The 21,029-nt window shown below is 30.7% G+C and overlaps 1 protein-coding gene across 1 annotated transcript in view; it reads left to right on the top strand.

The window, feature by feature from the left end:
• Positions 1-12,464, top strand: part of LOC106467621 (TNF receptor-associated factor 6-like) — a 15,295-nt gene extending 2,831 nt beyond the window's left edge. The window contains exons 2-4 of the mRNA XM_013927983.2: positions 10,604-10,768; positions 11,292-11,405; positions 12,065-12,464. Coding sequence (XP_013783437.1) covers positions 10,604-10,768; positions 11,292-11,405; positions 12,065-12,245 — 460 coding nt within the window. The 3' untranslated portion in view covers positions 12,246-12,464. The remainder of the gene's footprint in view (positions 1-10,603; positions 10,769-11,291; positions 11,406-12,064) is intronic.
• The last annotated feature ends 8,565 nt before the right edge of the window (positions 12,465-21,029 follow it).

Genomic DNA, 21,029 nt, shown 5'->3' with positions numbered 1-21,029 from the left:
TATATATATATATATATATATATATATATATATGTATATATATATTAAAAATATGATAAATTCTTTGTATTTTAACAAGACCCAAAGGTGGAAGTTATACAAAACTGAAAATAATATTGTTTGATCAATTTGTGTTATGTTTGTAGGAAGTTAGAATTTTGTAACTAATCGAAGCAGAACTCAGCTGTAGAGTAATTTATTTTATATTTTATTAGATGAGGTACAAAAGGATTATCTGTATTTTCAAAGCCACATACATCCTTATGGGCATCAAAAACACCTCTATTTATACTATTTTCAAGATCATCATCATAAGTGACACACCATCTTCAATAGAATAACCATGCGTAATGCCATTGCCGTAATTTGAATCTAGTCCTTTATATTTACAATGACGAGTCATGTCTGGTTCATCTAACATTCTAACCTATATAAAAAGCCAGTGTATCATTCTTGATTTCTCATAAAATCCAAAATGCATTTATCCAGATAGAATGGTTTGATTTATTTCTGCCCATTATGATTTTAGTGAGGGGGAAGTGCTGTGAAACCATACAAGTGTAGTGAGTTTTGGTATAATAAGCCTAAAGTAAATACGTAGTGTGTGTGATCACCTAACCTAGAGCAAAGTACATAAGATTTATCATGAAAGTAAAAAATATTGATTAAATTTTAAAGTTAATTCATTTCTGAATTAAGCTAGTTTCTGTTATATCACCAACATTTTTAATAAAAAATAAACATCTTTAATTAATGGAGACTAAATTAAAAAATCAACAAATATTTTTCCAGTTTTGTTGTCTATCCATTTATTTTATATTTTCAGTACAGAGACTTACAACAATATTAGGTTATACTTTTGTTGCTAAGAAACATCACATAAAAGCCATTGTTGGAACATAATATTATCAAAATGCACTGACTTTTCTATGTAGTAGAAGTTGTAATCTAACTGATTTTTACATTTACCAATAATTATTCTATAAATATACCATGAATTCATTTCATGAACAATCTTAATTTTTGATTGGGTCACAAAGGAATTTACTTGTGCTTGACTGCCTCGATTGCACTTTTCTGCCTCTTTGTTGGTCAAGCTTGATTTTGCAAAATTTATTTATTTCAGTTAGCTATGAAATGTGAGGTTAGAGTATACTATGGGGTGGGGATGGTAATACTTGCCCTGTCATTTTTGAAGGGCTAGATGCTAGTCTAACATAATTGACATTGAATATTAACTTCTGATCAGAGCAAGATGGCAAATTATGCCTCTTTCAGGTGTTTGCTGTTGATTCATATTTATCCTGTAGATGAGCACTGGGACTTGTTTGATATGGGAAGGAAGAATGAAGGAAAAAAGTCAAAATTTTAAAATTTATATTTATAATTCTTTAAGGTCATATAGGTTAAATGAATGAATTTTACAATCATTCAAGTGATGATTGACCTCATATATGCCTGTAAGGTGTACTCGACTCTACATTATATATAAATACATCTTTTTGTATAGTATTGTTTGATCAAAAAGCATGACACTATTAATCTTAATGAAGAAATGCTTAGATAAGACGATGTGTCAATAAATTCAATTTATAATGAACAAAATATATAAGGAGCCATCCAGGATTGTAACCTGGACTGATATAATGCAAAGTCAGGTTAGGCACCGCATTCCTCTGGTCAGATGTAAAGCCATGTTCTTCAGGTAGTGGTAAGCCAGGCGAGTAACCTTGTTCCTCATTTATTTTTTTATATATATATCACCTTGTATGACAGTTATATACGTCATGTTATTAAAGTGTGTATATGATGTACTTTTCATATAATGTTACATATCATGCATCATGCTATTATTGCAATAAATAACTAACATAAAAATGTTTTTAAATGTATTACTTTACATTGTGTTTGGGTATTAAAAAAAATTGTGAATTTTTTCTGTGACTACTTCCGGCCACTGCCAGGAATGCTTGATGAAGTAAATGTTTTTCCTGAGTAAGAGTTTTACTTGTAGTATTTTGTATGACAACAAAATGATTAACACTTTTCCATGTACCTTTTCACCCAAAATTATATGTTTGGTCTAGATTTAGGTGACATCAAACAGATTTGTGTTTGTGGTATTTTGTAGGACCAATGAAGACCCTTTATGGGCATGATTTTTATGCTAGGCCAGTCCTTAGCCTAAGTTTTAGATCATGTATCTACTTCATCACTTTATTTCCTAAGTGTCAGGTCCTGAGACTAAACTCATCCAGTTACAATATTGCATGAGGTTCTTGACTTATCGGCTTCAAAAAGTTTTCTAGCTTCAAGTAAACAAAAAAGTGTTTGCTGATAGAAAATATTAATATGTCATATATTACTTAATTTATAACATTGGAAGTGTACTATGTGGATAAGAATAAATACAGAATGTTACTACAACAGAAAGAAAAATGACACTCAAATTAAGTTTGGCAAGTAATCTTTTGTGTGTGTTTTAATATTCATTATATTACCCATAACCTGAACATATTTAAACTCTTAGAATTTGTAGAAATAAACATGCTTCACTAAATTTAGAGTAATTTCAGAATATCTCGCTAATACAAAATATATATAAAAAAGGGGGCTAGTAAAGAGTGTTTGCTCTATTGGAGATAAAGAAATCAGCTCCAGCTCTGTAAACCAAAGCTTGAACACTTTTACCTGTTATATTTTCATAATCCAATTTTGACTGCTATTTCTTGACTTAAAGGGAACGTCCATTCAAGAAGTTACACATGTTCACAGTTACAAATATTTGTTATCAATGGTAATTGAATGTCACAGTTTTTGCACACCAAGCTAGTGCCTTGTGCCACACATAATGTAATTGGATATTTTTTGCTAAACTCTAAGTTTTTCTCAGTATTGAAAGTATCTTACAGGTTGTATTTCATAAAGGTTTTGTGAAATAGAATAAACAATGGAATTAAATGTGTTAACGTAAGCTTTAATAGCATACATGTACTTTTGGTAAACTACACTAACATAGAATAATTATAATATGTTAAGTTTCAAGTAAGATATCATAGTTAAAATTAAAATAGAGCCTGTGGTAAGAAATACATACATGTTTGAGTGATTTACAGCAGGAAAAAATATGAAGTTATACAGGATGAAATATAACACAACAGAAATGGAGTAGCCAGATAAAAAAAGTAGTCTGAACCCCATACAATATGAAAGCTAAAGGGATGGTGTAACAGTAGAAACTGTTCAATACAGTTATGGACAGTTCTAGGAATTTTATGAATGTCTAGGGTCAAATTTGAAGAAATTGTAGCAGTGAAACAACTGTGTGTCACTTTTATTTTACAGGTGCAAATTTGATAATCAACATACCAACTTAGCAGTAGGAATTGTTGTTGGTAGACAGGCTAAGGAACATTAGTGTAAACTAAGTGAGAAAATGAAGTCATAGTTTATGGCAAGGGATTATGGAAGAAACTCCTGTCATTTGTCATATAAGACATTCTTTTTGATTTTCAGTCTAATCAATAGATCTAAGTATATGTTATTTAGTAGTTGTAAGTAAGGAACTTAAAGTATCTGTGCCTATGATGCATCTTTCTTGCAAGTCAGTGGATTCTAAATCTAACAATGTGTTAAAAAGCTCATCAGAAGAGTACCATTGAACTTGTTGTTAGAAGTCATAATATCCTACTTGTAGCTGTAAATCTGTAACAGTATCAATCTGCTGTCAGAAAATCTACTCTTAACATCCAGGTGAGTACCACTCATCCTGATGTAAGAGGTCACACTGTAGGCTATATTTTCAGTGTTTCAACTTAGATGATAGCTAGAGAGATCTATTAATACTGATAATATAATGATCAAGAGACTTTGATAAATATCAAAAAACAAGGGTACAGTAATGAATGTGAGTAAGCAGTTAGAGTGCCAGTCATTCAGTGAAGTATTCATTTGAGTAGGTATGAGAATTCAGAGAAGTTAGTGAGTGATTGCGTATATTCATTGTTTGTAGCCTATTAAGTTTGGGGATCAAAATGTTGCATTCCTGAGGAATTTAACTTTGCTTGAGAGATTTCATCTGTTTAATTGGGTTCCAGTCGGTAATGCATGGTCCATCTGTATTCCTTTAGTTATGACCAATGAAATTGAACATATTACGTGGATTAAAAAAAAACAACAATTTATGGGGGAATGTAACCTTCCTGATAGCTTTCCCTTGATTGAATGTTATTTTATTTCATTATTTCTATCCCTGAAGTTAATCAGTTGGTAAGCAAAGACATTCTGTTAAAATTAATAATATTATTTGCAAATTTAGTCCTGTAGCAAATGTTAAAGAAGAAATAAGCTAGTTTGTTACTGTTGTATGAACTGGATTTTGTATTATTTTTCACCATTTAATCTAAAAGAGTAATAGAACTGGTAGAACACAACAATACTATTCGCACCTCTAAGAGCATTGATCCGTTTTTAGAAATTGTACTCTTAATATAAAGTTGGGCTTATGATTTCATATATTCACAAATTTGTCAAGATTTTAGTTTCAAAAGTATAAATATTTCAATTAATTGAGAGGCAATTGGTAATTGATGGGTTTTTTTTAGTTCCAGTTGAGGAATGTAATTCAACATGTTAGTCAACTTGATTAGTGAATGGGTTTTATCAGGAACCATGGTATATTCTAATGATTGGAAAACTTGATTGTCTTTAAGGAAAAAGATATAATAGCTTGATGGTAAATCATTCATTGGATGTTGTAGGTATCTCTACAGGCTCTCAAATAAGTATAGTTGAAAAAGCTTGGTTAGACATATACTGTAAGTATTACTTTCTAAACACGTGACTGTGAAAAAAATCTGTAAAATTGGCAATGCATGACCTAGTGAGTACTGAGTAACATGCCAAACTGTGAATCTGAGGGTTCATTGTTTGTGTACTGTTACAAAAAAGTTACTGATCTGTATGAGAATGCAGGCTTCCAGGACATCTTTTTTAAATAAGTACTGTAATAATATTAAATTCCATGTTCTTGAAAAGTGAAATGGTTTTGAAAATTAATAACTGGAGTAGAAAAGATAAATAATTTATAATTTGAGTATGATACCTCACTTCTCTAAGAAACTGTAAAAATAGATGGAAATGTGAAATACACTGGATGCCACTTACTGAGATCATGGATAATATTATCAATCAGAATTACTAAGTCCTAACCAAACGTATAAAAATACATAGGAAAAATGTCGTTTATTGCAATCAGCGCTTCCTTTTTGGTTATCACGTTTAATCAGCTTAACCATCTCAAGGTCAAGCAACCGGAAGAAGGTTCACCATAAAATAGGATGCGGCTAAGTTGTCACTAAGATCCTCTATGCTCTTGCATTTCCTTTCCACAATTATAGTACAGTTGTTTTCGTTCCTTCATGAAAGATGGTATTCCCACAAATTTCAATTTTTGTTAACCCTCTTTAATAATGGAAGAAGTGCATAAGAAATGTAAAGATCTAACTTTTAAAGTAAAAGTTGCCATTTTAGAATGCTATGATAAGTTACCCAAAATGTGGCAATATAATGCAGCAGTGCAATTTAAAATTTCCCAACCTCTTTTGTGTAAAATTTTAATTGAAATTGAGAGGGGAGCAAAACAGAATGAAATCCTAAACTCTAAGAGAAAGTGCAGTAGAAAAGATGACTAGGTTGAATCAGCATTAAAACTGTGGTTTACTGATGTTTGTGGCATACAGCACAGATCAGGAAAGTTTCATAAACAGAATGAATATGGAAGTTTTATTAATGAATTTTTTAAATTCTCGTTTTAATTGTTTTTAAATGTGTCAATAAACATTACTGTAATTGCTGAATTTTTATTTCATTGGTTAACGTTATCATTTGGTTATTGTTATCAATGCAACTGGGTCCAGAAGTGATCACAATAAGCGGCATCCAGTGTATTAACCTTTCCCAGTATCTGTTAGCTTTGTACCATATGTTTTTTTCAACAAGGCTTTGAAATTATCCAATAGTAAATATAAAGCAAGGGGTTTGACCATGGAGTGGGTATTTTGTCCAAATGTTAAAGAAAATATCTCACTGGAGTTTGATTGTTTAGACAATGTTCTGTATGCATTTAGATAACAATATGTTACAAATATACTGATGAAACTTGCAGTATGAAATATACAAGGTATCACAAGTCTCAACATTCACAAATATGTGTATGTGTGTAGAATTGGTTGTATGTTTGCAATTTTTATAAGACTGTCTGTGTTTGAAGTCAGTCCATCAAGTTTTTTTGAATAGGGCAAATGAAAGTTAAGTGAAAGCTTGCATTGACCTCTAAGTTTATTTTGTACTCAATACTGCAGTGGTCTCATGTTCAAACAGAAATATTGAGGAAACTACAAGATTTTCATGCCACAAACCTTTGTCTGGAAGCAGTACCTTTGCCATGAACCTACATTAAATTAAAAACATTTCAATAAATTGGAATAATAATGCTTTATTAAACTTTTTGTTTGTAAGGTGGATGGGAATATAACAATACATTGAATTACTAAATAATAAAATACCTGATGTATTGGCTAGAAGATATTTAAGGATAACTGTGAATTAATGCTACTAATACAAGCTATGGACCAACTTTCTTGTGGATCTATGACTTATTAACACAAGCTGCACAGAAATACCATTGATATTGCATTTAATTACATTCATCGTTGTGTTTTACATAGAAAATGAGGGATTTCACCCAATATTTATGGTTGGTTCTTGACACTGAATGTTGTAACAGGTGAAAATATGTTACTTAATGTAGTGTAGTATGTGGACCCTGCTTGTAGTGAACTGTATACAAACAAGTCAGTAATTTGAGGGTTAAAATAAAACTTAAGAACATGGTGATGGCAGGTGACTTTTTAACCTCACTACATTATATAATCGTAACCTGTAAAAATGTAATTATTCACTTTCATACAGGTATTTAATAAAAAGTTGAGTAAATTCAAATCAAGCATACATTTCATCATTGGATAATATGTTTATTCTAAATATTTTTACAGAAATATTACCTTTGATTTTACTGGCAAGCATAGATTGGTTCATTTACTTACTTTATTGATAATGGCCAAGTAATTTCATATATTTTAGCAATAATAGTGAAGAGTACTTACTCTTAGAGAACATTAGATACAACAGTGAAACATTGTCACTTTTATGAAATTAAACTGAAGTCTTAATGGTAATCGAGATTGATGTCTTGTGATATACAAATGCCACATATCTTACTCTTTTACAGTGTATATTTCATAGTTATGAGAAATTAATGTCATGTTATAATTTAGTCTTAGGCATTACTTTATGTAGTAGGGCTCTGTCAAGGAAGCTATCTTCTGTTTCATAGAATAGTTTCATTTGCCCTACTTTACCTTATGTAGATGGAACTGTTCCATGATTGTCAAGTGGAGCAGATATCTCTGGATTCATGTTATCCAATTTTGAGATTAGTCAGCTATAAAGAGAATGTGGAATGTGAGAGCAGTTTTTTTCTTCTTGGAAGTCGGAATTTGCTGTGAAGTCTCATGGCTACTCATTCTTAGATGTTTGACTAGTGGATAATGTTGAGCAATTATCTCTCTAAATTTGGGTTATTTGTTAATAACCCTGATTATAATTATCGGTTATTTTACTTAAATAATTTTTAGAAGTAAACCTGTGGGGGAAAAATAATACAAGTTTCTGATTAAACAATTAATGGTAGAATATAACTAAACCAGGTCAATATAAAAAAAAAAATAGTTATGGTCTGGTGAGGTGCATAAACACTGAACTAAACTAAAGGCCACAACAAACAATGGGGCCCTCTAATCCATTGAGTTATGTGGAAGATATGTTCCAACAATGAACATATTTCTGTAATAAACTAATTGACATAATTATAAGTAGATTTGATTAATAAAAATTCAGGGTTTTAATCTATCAAATGATATGTTATATTATGTTGTTCTCTCTACAGATAATTGTCAATTTCACTTTCAGTTCTAGGTGGTTTTTCAAGGGAAATTGATGAGGTCAGTCAAAGTGACCAACCTTGTATAGACTATGATAGAGAAAATAACAGATAAAATATAAACTTTTAATGAAAATACACATTTTAAATTTATTTAGAAGAGATGAATAAAAGTATTTGTAATATTAATATGAATATCACTTTGCACTCAGACTAGTAAAAAAAAATACTCCTTATATTCACAAACAAATCTTTAGTAAAGGTACTTCATTAAAAAATCTGACTTTTTGTGCACAAAAGACTTAATGTTTACTAAAAGTCTGCCAAATTTTGTGAAGATACATGTACTGTATCAAAAGTTATAATATGGAAACTAGTGAATGCAAAGTGGTTACAAGATTGGTTGGATAGACCAAACACATGGTGATCGAGTTAATTTATTTTCAAATGACAAACAATGAGGACTGGCTCTGATTAAGTTCTTATGTAGGAATAGTAACTGGTGCCAGACTCTTCTCCCTGTTATCACTTATACTTACTTCTGGGGATCATACTTTTGCTGGAATGCACAGCATGGCCTATACTACTTTAGCCAGTTTAGGAAATTTGGTTCATACTTGAATGCTTTCATCTGAATCATTGCTTTTCTTTATTCTTATTGCCTCTTTAATGCCTGCCCAAAAATCAACATCACTGTCCTTGTACTTGGCTTGTTGAGTTCCACTGGATGCTCCTTTATTCACGAGAGAGTTGGCACCTTTTAAACTTTTTATAAATGACAGCTATGTTTTTTGTTTGTTTCTTTTTGCATCAGGAGACAAGAGAATGTCCTTAATTCTTGGGTCCACAAACATAGACAGTCAATGGTCAGAGGTTGAATTTAAACAGAATTCTGAGTTATGTATTCAGGAAATTTTTATACAAAGCAAAAATGTAAACACTGCATTTTTAAAATGCAAATGTAACAAGACCTACAGGTTCAAAAATTACCAAGTTCTTTCTAGGTAATGCAACGTGAAAAGCATTCTACTACTCCAAGCAACCTTTAATAAGAACAAAAAAACTGCAGATGTGTATATCCAAAAGCCATAAAAGTTTGGTAACAATGAACAAATTAACCAATAGAGATTACTTGCACCTTTTGTTAGGATGCACTATTTGTACTGAAAAGTTTCATCATTAGTCGATCAATTTCAAAGAAAGCTAGTACCTAATCCCACTTATTCAAGATGTTCTCACCTGTATGAGCTTCCAGAAAATAAAGTGAGTCCAGAAGATGTTTCATGTTGAAATCTTCAGTGAGGTAATGCACAGTAAGAGAATTAAATGAATCATGAGCTCTTGATGCTGAGATGTCAAATGTAATAAACTATTGTACACGAGTTAAATGATCTACAACTGTTACACACCTAATGTAATAAACTATTGTACACGAGTTAAATGATCTCCAACTGTTACACACCTAATGTAATCAACTATTGTACATGAGTTAAATGATCTACAATTCTTACACACCTAGTGTAATAAATTATTGTGCATGAGTTAAATGATCTACAACTGTTACACACTTAGTGTACATTCTCCAAATAATTATTGTACACTCTTCCTATCATTAACTGCAGGCATGTATTCAACAAACAATAACAGTCCTCCTGCCATGGGAATGATAACAGGTGTGTAACAGTTGTAGATCATTTTACTCAGGTACAATAGCTTATTGTTTCATGAAAGCAAACCCAAAATCAGCCATACATGTGATGTGCAAATTTAAATAAATTAGTGCATACAATTACTTTATCAATGTTTTGTCTTGTCTCACTGGACAGTGATGTTTGTGTGTCACGGTTACGTAGAACATATCTATGAGAATATTGACAGAGTGAAATTCAGAAGTATTTCTGTTGAAGAAATAACTAGACAGATATTTATTAACCAATAAATATTCTAATTTTAATTTTCTTAAATTTGTCAGTTGTTATGAGTGACAAAAACTGGATATGGCCCTACTCTGAAAATTGTATTTATGTGTATCATGTGTTTTAAATATTATTTTTTCAGTGATTATTATTTTTGTTAACAACAAATGATTAAAAGAAAATGGTATCAAGTAAAAATTACATTGATGTGACCAGGATTACCAATTCATTTGCCCTTTTAATGACAGTATATTTTTATTTTTTGTCTATATTTTTTAGACAAGATCTATATGAAAGATCAAGTAGAACAGTTTATTACACTCTAGATGTGTAACAGTTGTAGATCATTTTACTCAGGTACAATAGTTTATTACATTAGGTGTGTAACAGTTGTAGATCATTTTACTCAGGTACAATAGTTTATTAATGTTTCACACAGTTTTACTACATCTTATAAACAGGATAAGTTAATTTTGAAATAGTGGTAGGAGTGTTAAGAAAACCATTAAATGTGCATATGAAAATGTCAAGCCAAAGAAAGCTTCTTGCACATTTCTGAAAGAGGCATACAATGGGTTGAAGTAAAGTAATTAAAAATTGAAGTTTTTTTCCCCTAAGTTTCAGAATGGACATGATGAAATGTGTAAGTTTTAAAGTAAAATTTTATACTTTTTATATTTTCAAGGTATAGTTGTCCTGTGTGCCTCTCACCCCGTCTGAAGATGGTAACAGGAATGTGTCAACACAGAATGTGTACAGGGTGCTTGTATAATAGGGAGGATGGTACTTTGAAAACGAGCATGTCCAAATGTCCAACATGCCAAAAACCTGCTGTTTTTCCACTTAAAAGGTTTGTACTTAATGAGTAAATTCCAAATTAAATTGTGTGTCTGTGTATATAACCAATGGTTTTGTTTCTTTTAACTGAGAAAAAAGTTAACTTTACTTTCTCTCTCTTTTTAAAAAACGGATTCTTCAAACGTTTTACATTATGAAAATGTTCCATTATGTTGAACCTCAAGGTGTAACAAAATATAAAAAGCAAGATGAAATTGCTCTCTTTAAAATTTAGACAAAGTTGCAATCTGTCTAAGTGTATTCTTTTATATTTATGTTGTACTTACTATCATAAATCGTTTCTAAAAATTGGAATATGAAGTACCCAAACATCTATTGATTTTTGAAGAATAAGTAAATTATGTCACTGTAATTAATTTTTTACCAGCTTTGACTATATTTGTTAGTGGCTTTGCTATGTGTTACTGATTTATCAGTTATTGGAATTTATTGCTTCTTAGCCTATAGAATTCTTAATTTAGAGTTTTCATGATTTTATGATAATTAAAACTAATCTTTTTCATATTCATAAAAAGGCCTGACATCCCAGAAGACAACATTTTGATTCAGAAGATGTTAGGAGTGACACAGTGTCCCAATACTAATTGCTTTACAGAACTTTGGGAGTGGGAATTAAGTGACCATTTGAAGTAAGTTAATTTAAGTATATAGTTTAAACTTTAATGTGTAAATTTATTAGAATGTCTGCTAGAATTTTTTTAATATCTTATTTAAACATTTATTTTTTATAACTTGCTACTCATATTGAGGAATTATCAAACCCTCATCTTGAAATGTATACTGAAACATTATAGAAATAAAGTTCTTTATATTGATAGGATAGCATAACATAAGGGCTACAGAATTCTCTTGTTTAAGTTGACATTTAATCTGAATCAGGGGTTATGAAGAAGGCTACTTTCAGTAATAATATCTAGTACTTGTATGATGAAACTAAGCTGTTATCTTCCTGTAACACAAAATCCCACACTAACTAATAAAATGTACCCCAGTGGCACAACAGTAAGGTCTGCAGAATTAAAATGCTAGAAACGGGTTTCGATACATGTAGTAAGCACAGCATAGATAGCCCATTTTGTAGCTTTGTGCTTAACTAAAAACAGTATAAATAAAACCTACACATAATGCTAACTTTTGTGTCATTTTCTCTGCTAAGAAGTGAATAAAACTCAGGTTCTAAATATAACTGTAAAACTAAAGATCCTCAAACTCCTTGTAATGGAATGGTATTTAGAACTAAGATATTAGTATATCTAAAAACTATATCAAATAATGATTTATTCTTCAGGAAATGTTCTCATGCTCCAGTAAAAATTGCAACCTTGAGAAGAAAAAGTCCAAGAAGTTCTAGGAGCATGTCAGTGTTGTCTCCTACAAACAATGAAACAAAGATTTTTCAGCACAGAACACGAAGTCAAAGATTGGCCAAACAGTGGGAAACTGTTTCAAACACTCACTTGAGAAAATAAAATGACATGTTTTTGTACATCTCGGTGAAATATTCTCCAGGAACTTATAAGTCGTTATAATGTAAAATGGAAAGTCTGTAAAAAGATATCTAATTTTCACAGATGTTCCATTTTGGTGTGTGTGTAAAAAATGTGAATTTCATTACTTAATATTGTACATAATGTAAATGTTATCCACTGTAACCTTCAGTTGTAATTGGACTTTTAATTTTTTCTTCATTAAACATGAATAAATAATTTTCAATAAATAGTATGATGAGAATTAATGTTTTCTAAGCCTAATGTCTTTTTTTTTTTAAGTTTCTGAAGGATGTATTATCTTGAAGTTATAGTTTTCTAATAATAGGACAGTTTGTTTACTCAGTGTAGTTCAGAATTAATAAATTTATATAGAATAAACATTAAAAATCATTAATTTTTTTATTAAGGTTAATATATTTAAACAATAATACTGTCATAAGATTGTACTCCGATATAGACATTTTGGAATTTTAAAATGTGTATTTTACTATAGTTGAAATGAATATTTTATTTATGTTATACTGTATTAAGAAAAAATATGTGGATAAGTTACATTTACATATAATCTCAGATTTTACTAAATGTCTAAGTTGGAGAAAATGTTTGGAATTTCTTGTTAATTCTGAGAGTGGGTAATTATTAATGTATAAGTTTGAAATAGTACAAAAAAAATTTAAATTTAAAGCAATGACTGTGTTACATGCTTAATCCAGGGCCAGATTAAGAGTATTATGAGCCATAGGTGACCAGTGAAAGTTGGGCCCAAAGTTAAAAATTATAGATAATGATAGACACAGGTTAAAAATACCTAAATCTTTTTCACCCACTAATGTGTAATTTTACATTGAATCTCATCCATTACTTCAAATGTCCTACGTAATCATGAAGTTTTAGCAAAATTACTAAAAAGGATTAAAAATATATATTATAAAATAGATTTATAATGTAGGTCAAAAGAAAACATACAAAAAAAATTGTAGTTCAAAGCAAATCATATCTGTTTATCAAAAATAAAATTTTATTTCATAAATTGCAAGATATGTCACACAATTTGATGTGAAAAAAATACAATACATAGAAAAAATATAGACATTGGATGTATTTTCTTCTTGATTTTTGATAAACAAATTTTATGATAAGTTCTTCATAATTTAGCTCTTTCATTTCTTTGCTCTCAATATAAAGTAATGACAAAGCTGATATCCTCTTCTTCAAATGTGTCCAACATTTCCCTCACATGCTCATTAAATGTTCCAAGCTACTATAAAGATCTATGGCAGTTTTTAGGTTAGTGGATTTATTTTGAAAGGCTTTCAGTGTCATGTTGAAATGGTTTAGAATATAATCCCAAATGACTGTTTGTAGCACAAATTCTAATAAGTTCATTTTGTTTGATATTTCTGCAGCTTCTACTTGAACAATCTTTCTTCTTTTTAAAGGTTCATCATAGCTCGCCTTATCACTTTGAATCCGGTTTTGAGAGCTCTATTAGTATCGTTGCGAGCTGACCACCTTGTTATTGGTAAACATTTAACAGTTAAATGTTGTGAGTTTTGATAGCATCTATATAATACAGCCGTCGGTGAGTTGATGCTGATAAAAATAAAAAAAAAAAAATAATTTTGCACTAAGTTAAAATACATAATTGTGCCCAAACAATATTCGGCTGCACTGTTTCCATTCAAATTTAAGGAGTGACATGAAGAAGGTATATAGACCACTGTTAGACTACGAGTTTTAATTCTTACCTAAAGTCCTTGTTACCAACTGGACATATTTGATGCATTGTTATAACTTTGGTCTCTGCAGTTATTTATGTCAATACCTAGTGACTTTTAACTTTTCCACTACTGTTGTTTCCCAGCAAGGGAAAAAATTGAAATAAACTCCAACTTTCTACTGTATCTCCACTAGATAGTACACGTCTGAGAATAAGTGTTAACCGGTCTATATGTGCAATGTTTGGTGTCGTCTACAATGATCATAAGTATTTTTCTGTTTTCATTTTATTAAAAAATTAAGATTTCTGTGTGTAACTCAGGAGTTTGATTAATGTATCGCATACCGAAGAAAAGTAACTGATATGGCCTTTCCCAGGATTCGCTTGTTTTGCGAGATGCTCTGTTAAAAAAAAAAGGGTCTAACTCACTAAGGTATTCAAAATATGCTAAATAATTTCTATTACTCTGGAAAAAAAATTGTCTCCCCTAAATGGTAAGCCATGTTTAACTAAGTGTTTTACTGTAGCAAATACTTATTTTAAAATTTCTCTCCAATAATTTTTAGTTTTCTTGCATTCTAATTCAAAATTTGTATCTATTCTACCATCTTTACAAGTGCTTGATGTAAAAACATTGCATTGACAATTGCAGTATCCTCCTGTCAGTAGGTTTTGTTTCTTTGATAATAATTTAAACATAGAGCAACATGATTTATTTTTAATAGATGAATAAACCAACCAATTCCTGTCGATTTTTTCTTCCAAAAATAGTGTCATGAATTTGTCTGAGATACGACTGATCGCCCTCAGTGACTGTTTTTGCACTTTCAAGGTTTACAAAATACAGCAAGGACTATCTTTTTTTTACATAATATTCGTGGTTATAACAGAGGGCCATAATGCGATATGAGTAGTATGTTTACTAGGTAATCATTCTGTATGATGGAGTCATCTACATCTGTAAATTTATTTGGTGTTTCTTCATTATCTCTCCTTTTTTCAACATGGTCAGTGATCTAGCTTGTGCTTTACTGCTAATGTTAGACACCTCTACTTCATTAACATTTATTTCTTTTTCTAAAATGTTTCATTCAAAAGATTTTGGTATTTTTTTCTATAAAATTTAACAGAGAAAGAAGCTTGATCTGATTTCTTTTATGGTAACCAGAAGCATGCTTGTATGTTCTCATTTTTTAAGAACTTGCAAGGGCCAAGTAATAATTATTGAAATATAAAAGACTTGTGACAAGAAAAACTGATTTGTAATAAAATTACAAATATGTTTCCTTGGATGCTTCTAATATATATATATATATAATGTCAAACTGTAATGGTAAAAAATAATATTCTGCCAAATAAAAAAAATACTAATGCATAATTTGCAGATTTTAACAGACCAGTAAATGTATAATGAAAAAAGAAAGATATATGCATCGAATAATTCTGCTGCCACTTTTCTTGCAAAAAATCTTGAATTGTATCAGTTTTAAAAAATGAAAAACATATAGTCCTAAAACACTTTTCTTTACTTTTTCTTATAAAAGATATACGCACAAACTAAATGAGTAAGAAACGAATGATAAAGAAAATATACGTACACATTAGATAGACTGATAGCTTCTGGAAAATTTCCTGAGCTGACCTAGAACTAGTGCTAAGAAAATAGGCCTAAGCTTACATTACGACATGATCCCCAATGGTCCAATGTAACATTTTACTAACCACCAGTAACTATGTAATATGATATTACTCAATTATTTCTTTATATCTTGAAAAATACTATTCTATAACCATATATTTAAAAAGCATCTAAAGATAATTAGCAAGTAATTAAATAATGTAAGCTTTATGAATACAGAAAGCTTACTGCTTTGTATAGTATCACCCCACATTAGATAGAAATGTAAATAAATTGAAGATCTGTTCAAGGGCTTAGCAGCAGGGCCAAATGTGTCATTAAAACTGACTCACACTGGACCTATTGTTGGTTTTAGTAAGTGGTCTGAATAATGTCCATCAACCATTAAAGGGTTAATCCTTTCTTTATTATCAGGCCAAGTAAACAAAAAAATACATGTTTAGCATCCCCACCTGCTTCCTCTTTTGCAGTCGCCTCCCTACCTCCCCCTTTTTTTGGCGATTTTTTTTCCTTTTTTTGAATTATAGCTTTTCGATCATACAAACAAATGAAGACTTCTGAATAAAAAATTAGATGAACACAGTTGATTCATTTTGCCCTTTTTCTTTATTTGTCATACATTCTATATCATTTTGACATGAACACTTTAAAAACAAGCAACAGTTATAAAAAAAAAAATGGTGTAAAATTTCTTTTGAAAAGTCTGGATGCTAAATTTTATTTTTCAGACGTATGGGGAGCTAGGTGATTGCCTGTGCCATAATCCAGCCATGGCTTAATCACGAAAGCTGTGCATAAGACTAGCGTGAATTAAAAATTGAACCTTTGTATTTTAAGTTTAAAAAATTGAGAAAATAATGAATGAAAGGAAAAACGACTTGTTTAAACATAAAAATTATTCTTGCAAGTTTTTGGTTTTTAGTGTTAAGGTTCAGTAACTAGAAGCTTAACAATTGAAAGGATTTTATTATATATATATTTTTTTATGATAACAGTTATTTGCTGAATGCAATGTGTAAATAAGAGGTGTTTAACAAATGGTCTGTGATATCTTTTCCAAGGTAATTTGTTGAATTTGGCACCAACTTGTATATGGGAGGTATTTTCTCTAAAATTCCAATGTAGAATGTAAATAAACGTGTTTAACCTGACCATGTTTTTTCTGTGTACCTGGTTTAGCTTTGTGGAATTCACACATGTCTACATGTTGTGGACATTTGAGTGGTATTTAAGTTGGTTTTTTTGGAAGGCTCTTTTTTTCAATTAGATTCAAAAACAAAGTTGATAAAGATTTTAGAGTGTAGATTGCTGTTTGTTTTAAAAATGCATTAAAGAACTAGAATTACTTGTGTGCTGACTGAGCTAATGTGTCACAAAATATATTGAGAAGTGGGGCAGCCTTGCGATTAGTTCAGTTTTTGTGATTGTTGAGTTCACAAAATGATATTGAATATAAATTTTATATTCAAGACAAGAACATTACAAGTAAAGATCTGGGTTGAACATTGTCTGAAACATTTAACATCCAATTATAGTGCCTACATTTTAAGTTTCAGTGGAAAACTATTACTGGAATTAGGTAAATATTTTCTATCAGTATACTTGTATTAAAAAAATAATTTATCAAAAACTCATTTTGATAACAGTTTCAAGGATATACTTTTCTAGTGGAAGTTCACTTAACTCAAGCTTGGTCTTGATTACTTTGGAAGGGTTAGTGTGAACATTTGTTAGAGATTAGTGTGTTTTTAAAAGCATAATGGAAAGAAATAGCAACTTAATGGATTTTATGGCATGTGCAATAGTGTACTTAGCTGGCTTACTGCCAGATAAACTTGAGCTTTTAAATCTATCCAAAAGTTTGGCTGGGTGTAGGCTAGTGGTTAGCAGACTATGAACTCAATGGCAAATAATTGTGTCCTGTCACCCCAGAAATGTGCTCCATGCTTTTGGACTATTCTGGTGTTGTAAGGGTGACATCAAATCCCATTACTTTATTAGAATAGCCCAAAAGATGGCATTGAATATATGCCTTCCCTCTAGTCTATCAGTTCACAATTAAGGTGGCTACTTGTGTAGCTTTACATGGATAGTTTGTTTCAAAACATTTCCATCATAGATCAATATGGGTTACAAGATTTAAGCTTAAGAAATTTTTTTTTTTTAAGTAGTTCCAAAAATGACCAAAATGCTAAATTAATATTTGACTTTAAAAAAATAAACATTAGGATAACATATTACAAAAATATAAAAATCACTGACAGAAAGCAGATTTTTAGATCAAATAGTGAGTTGGGCAAATAAATGACAGATGGGTTTGAATTATAATAAATGCAAGATAATGCATGTGGGTTATCATAATTTGAATTATAAGTATAATTTGGATGGGAATAACCTTAACAGTGTCATGAAAGAAAGGGATCTTGGTGTAATAGTTGATCAGTCTCTAAAGCAGTCCAAGTAGTGTGCTGTTGCTAGTGTTAGGACAAATAGGATTTTAGGTTGTATCTACAGAAATATTGAATACAAGTCTAAAGAAGTTATAATTTCATTATATAAGTTACTGGTTAGGCCACATTTGGAATATTGTGTTCAGTCTTGGGCTCCTTACCTTAGGAAAGGGTTACTAGAATGGTGCCTGGGATGGAGGAGTTGTCATACAAGGAGAGGTTGAAATCTTCCAAACTGTTTTCTCTTGAAAAAAAAAAAAAAGAGTTAGGGGTGATCTGATTGTTTCTGAGCCCTGAGGCACCCCACTTGTCACATTAATCCAGTTTGACTGAACTCCATTTGTAACAACCCTCTGCTTTCTTCTATCCAATTTGCTAACTTATAGAGATAATTTTTTACAAGCATTTTATGCTCAGAAACAATAGCTGGAGATGACAGAATTGATTAGTTTCATTATCGAGTTCCCACTTCATTTTTGTTTTACTCAATTTCTACCATCAACGACTGATTTTTTAAGTAAAGATTTTTATACCATAAAGAAAATATGGCATTTTTTTTTAATTTAGCTATTAATGATATATATGTTTTAGTAAAAATAACACAACTATAAATATTTTCTCAATGCATCTTCCTATTTAACTTGTACTTTCTTTGTATGCCAAAAGAGAAACACTTCTACAAGAGTTGTTTGTGTGTGTGTGTCTATATGTAAACCACATCAAGCCTGAATGGCAGTTTTACTCTTAGCATTTTTTCATGCAAACCAAAAAACATCTTATCTGCAGTGTTTGCATTTATCCTTTGAAAGACATTGCTGGATCATTATTGTAAAAACAGTCGATGAGTCAGGTTCAGAAAGAAAGTTAGTTTTATCCTAAGTGTTGATGTACTATAGAAATTTGAAAGAAATGCATTTTCTGTAAGAGCACTTTAATCAAGTTTTAATTCTTGTAATCTAACATCTGTCTAGTGGCATATAGAAAAATATATGGGTTTCAATAAAAAAAATACATATGTATATATGAAAAAGTAAGATTCAGTTCTTGAATAGTGGGCAGGTACCAGAGGATTGGAAGTTATCCAATGTCACTCCTCTTTACAATAGAGGTAATAAATATTGTTATGGGCAAAGTTTTGGAAAGTGTGATAAAAGATGCTTTGCAAAGTCATTTAATAAAGTTTAGAATTTTATTGTATAGTCAACATGGTTTCACTAAGGGAAAATCTTGCCTTACAAACCTTTTGAATTTCTTTGAAAAGATTACTGCATATGTAGATGAGGGTAAGAGTGTAGATTTGGTGTATCTAGATTTTCAGAAAGCATTTGACAAGGTACTACATAAAATGCTTGTAAAAATTATCTCTATAGGTGTGGGGGATAAGTTAGCAAATTGGAGAGCAGAAAGCAGGGGGTTGTTACAAATGGAGTTAAGTCAAACTGGATTAATGTCAGAAGTGGGGTACCTTAGGGCTCAGTCTTAGAACCTTTTCTCTTTTTGATTTACATCAGTGACATAGATGAAAGAATGGTCAATAAATTAATTTAATTTGCAGGTGATATTAATGTCTTGGGTTTTGCTAGCTATGAAGAGGATGCTGCTGATTTAAAAAAGATTTTTAGATCATTTAGTGAGTTGGGCAAATAAATGGCAGATGGGTTTTAAGTATAATAAATGCAAGATAATACATGTGGGTTATCATAATTTGAATTATAAGTATAATTTGGATGGGAATAACCTTAACGATGTCATAAAAGAAAGGGATCTTGATATGATGGTTGATCAGTCTCTTAAACTATCCAAGCAGTGTGCTGTTGCTAATGGTAAGGCAAATAGGATTTTATATTGTATCTACAGAAATATTGAATACAAGCCTAAAGAGGTTATAATTTCATTGTACAGGTCACTGGTTAGGCCACATTTGGAGTATTGTGTACAGTCTTGGGCTTCTTACCTTAGGAAGGACATTGAATAGTTGGAAAGGGTTCAGAGAATGGTGCCTGGGATGGAGGGGTTGTTATATGAGGAGAGATTAAGATCTTTGAAACTGTTTTCTCTTGAAAAAAAAAAGAGTTAGAGGGGATCTGATTGAGAAGTTTAAGATTGTAAAGGGAATTGATAGTGTTGATGCATTGTCTTTTTACATACTTAATGGTGAGAATGGTAGGACTAGGGGACACATGTAAATTTGGGCAGAGTAGGAGTCATTTTCAGCTAAGACACTTTTATTTTTCTAACAGGGTGGTTGGTCTTTGGAATGAATTACCATCAGATGTTGTGGAGGCAGTAAATTTAAGCGAGTTTCAGAGAAAGCTTGATAAGTATATGAATGATAACGGCTGGCGTTAAGATTTTTTTTAATTTATTTTTTAAGAGGATGAAAGAGTAGGTCTCATGTCATCCCAAAACGTTGTTATTATTCTAAACAACACTTGACACTTTAAGCAATTACAATGATGCTTTTATTCTAAATCCATACATTTTTTTATTTTTATTAAATGAGGAGTTTTGAACCTTAATATGAAAAACTGTATTTAAAAGAATCACGCATAACCTCATGAAAATTGTTTTAGTAATTGTTATATGAAATTTATTTCCACAATTCAGTCTAGTTTAAAATCAACCCCACTTCAGTGCCTCTGCCCTTTATTTCAAATGTCACCTCTAAATTAAATACTTTGCAATGCATAATGTAAATAATGAGAAAAGTCGATAAGCTAACAATAACGTGAAGAGTTCATACAGATAAATGTGCAAAAATTTAAGGAAGAGTAAATGAATTTCAAGGGAAACAATGCTATTAGAACAGAGCCCCTCCTACATACAAACACAGAGATATAAAACTAGTGTACTTAACTTAAGTGTATAAAAAAAGGACACTTGCATAGGGTGTTAATGTAATAAAAATTCTTATATAAAGTTCAATTACTAAATTGCAAGTAAAGGTTCAGTAG

Source organism: Limulus polyphemus, unplaced genomic scaffold (genome assembly GCF_000517525.1).
Source record: "Limulus polyphemus unplaced genomic scaffold, Limulus_polyphemus-2.1.2 Scaffold2680, whole genome shotgun sequence".
Lineage (NCBI taxonomy): Eukaryota > Metazoa > Arthropoda > Merostomata > Xiphosura > Limulidae > Limulus > Limulus polyphemus.
This window is presented reverse-complemented; position numbering and strand designations above follow the sequence as displayed.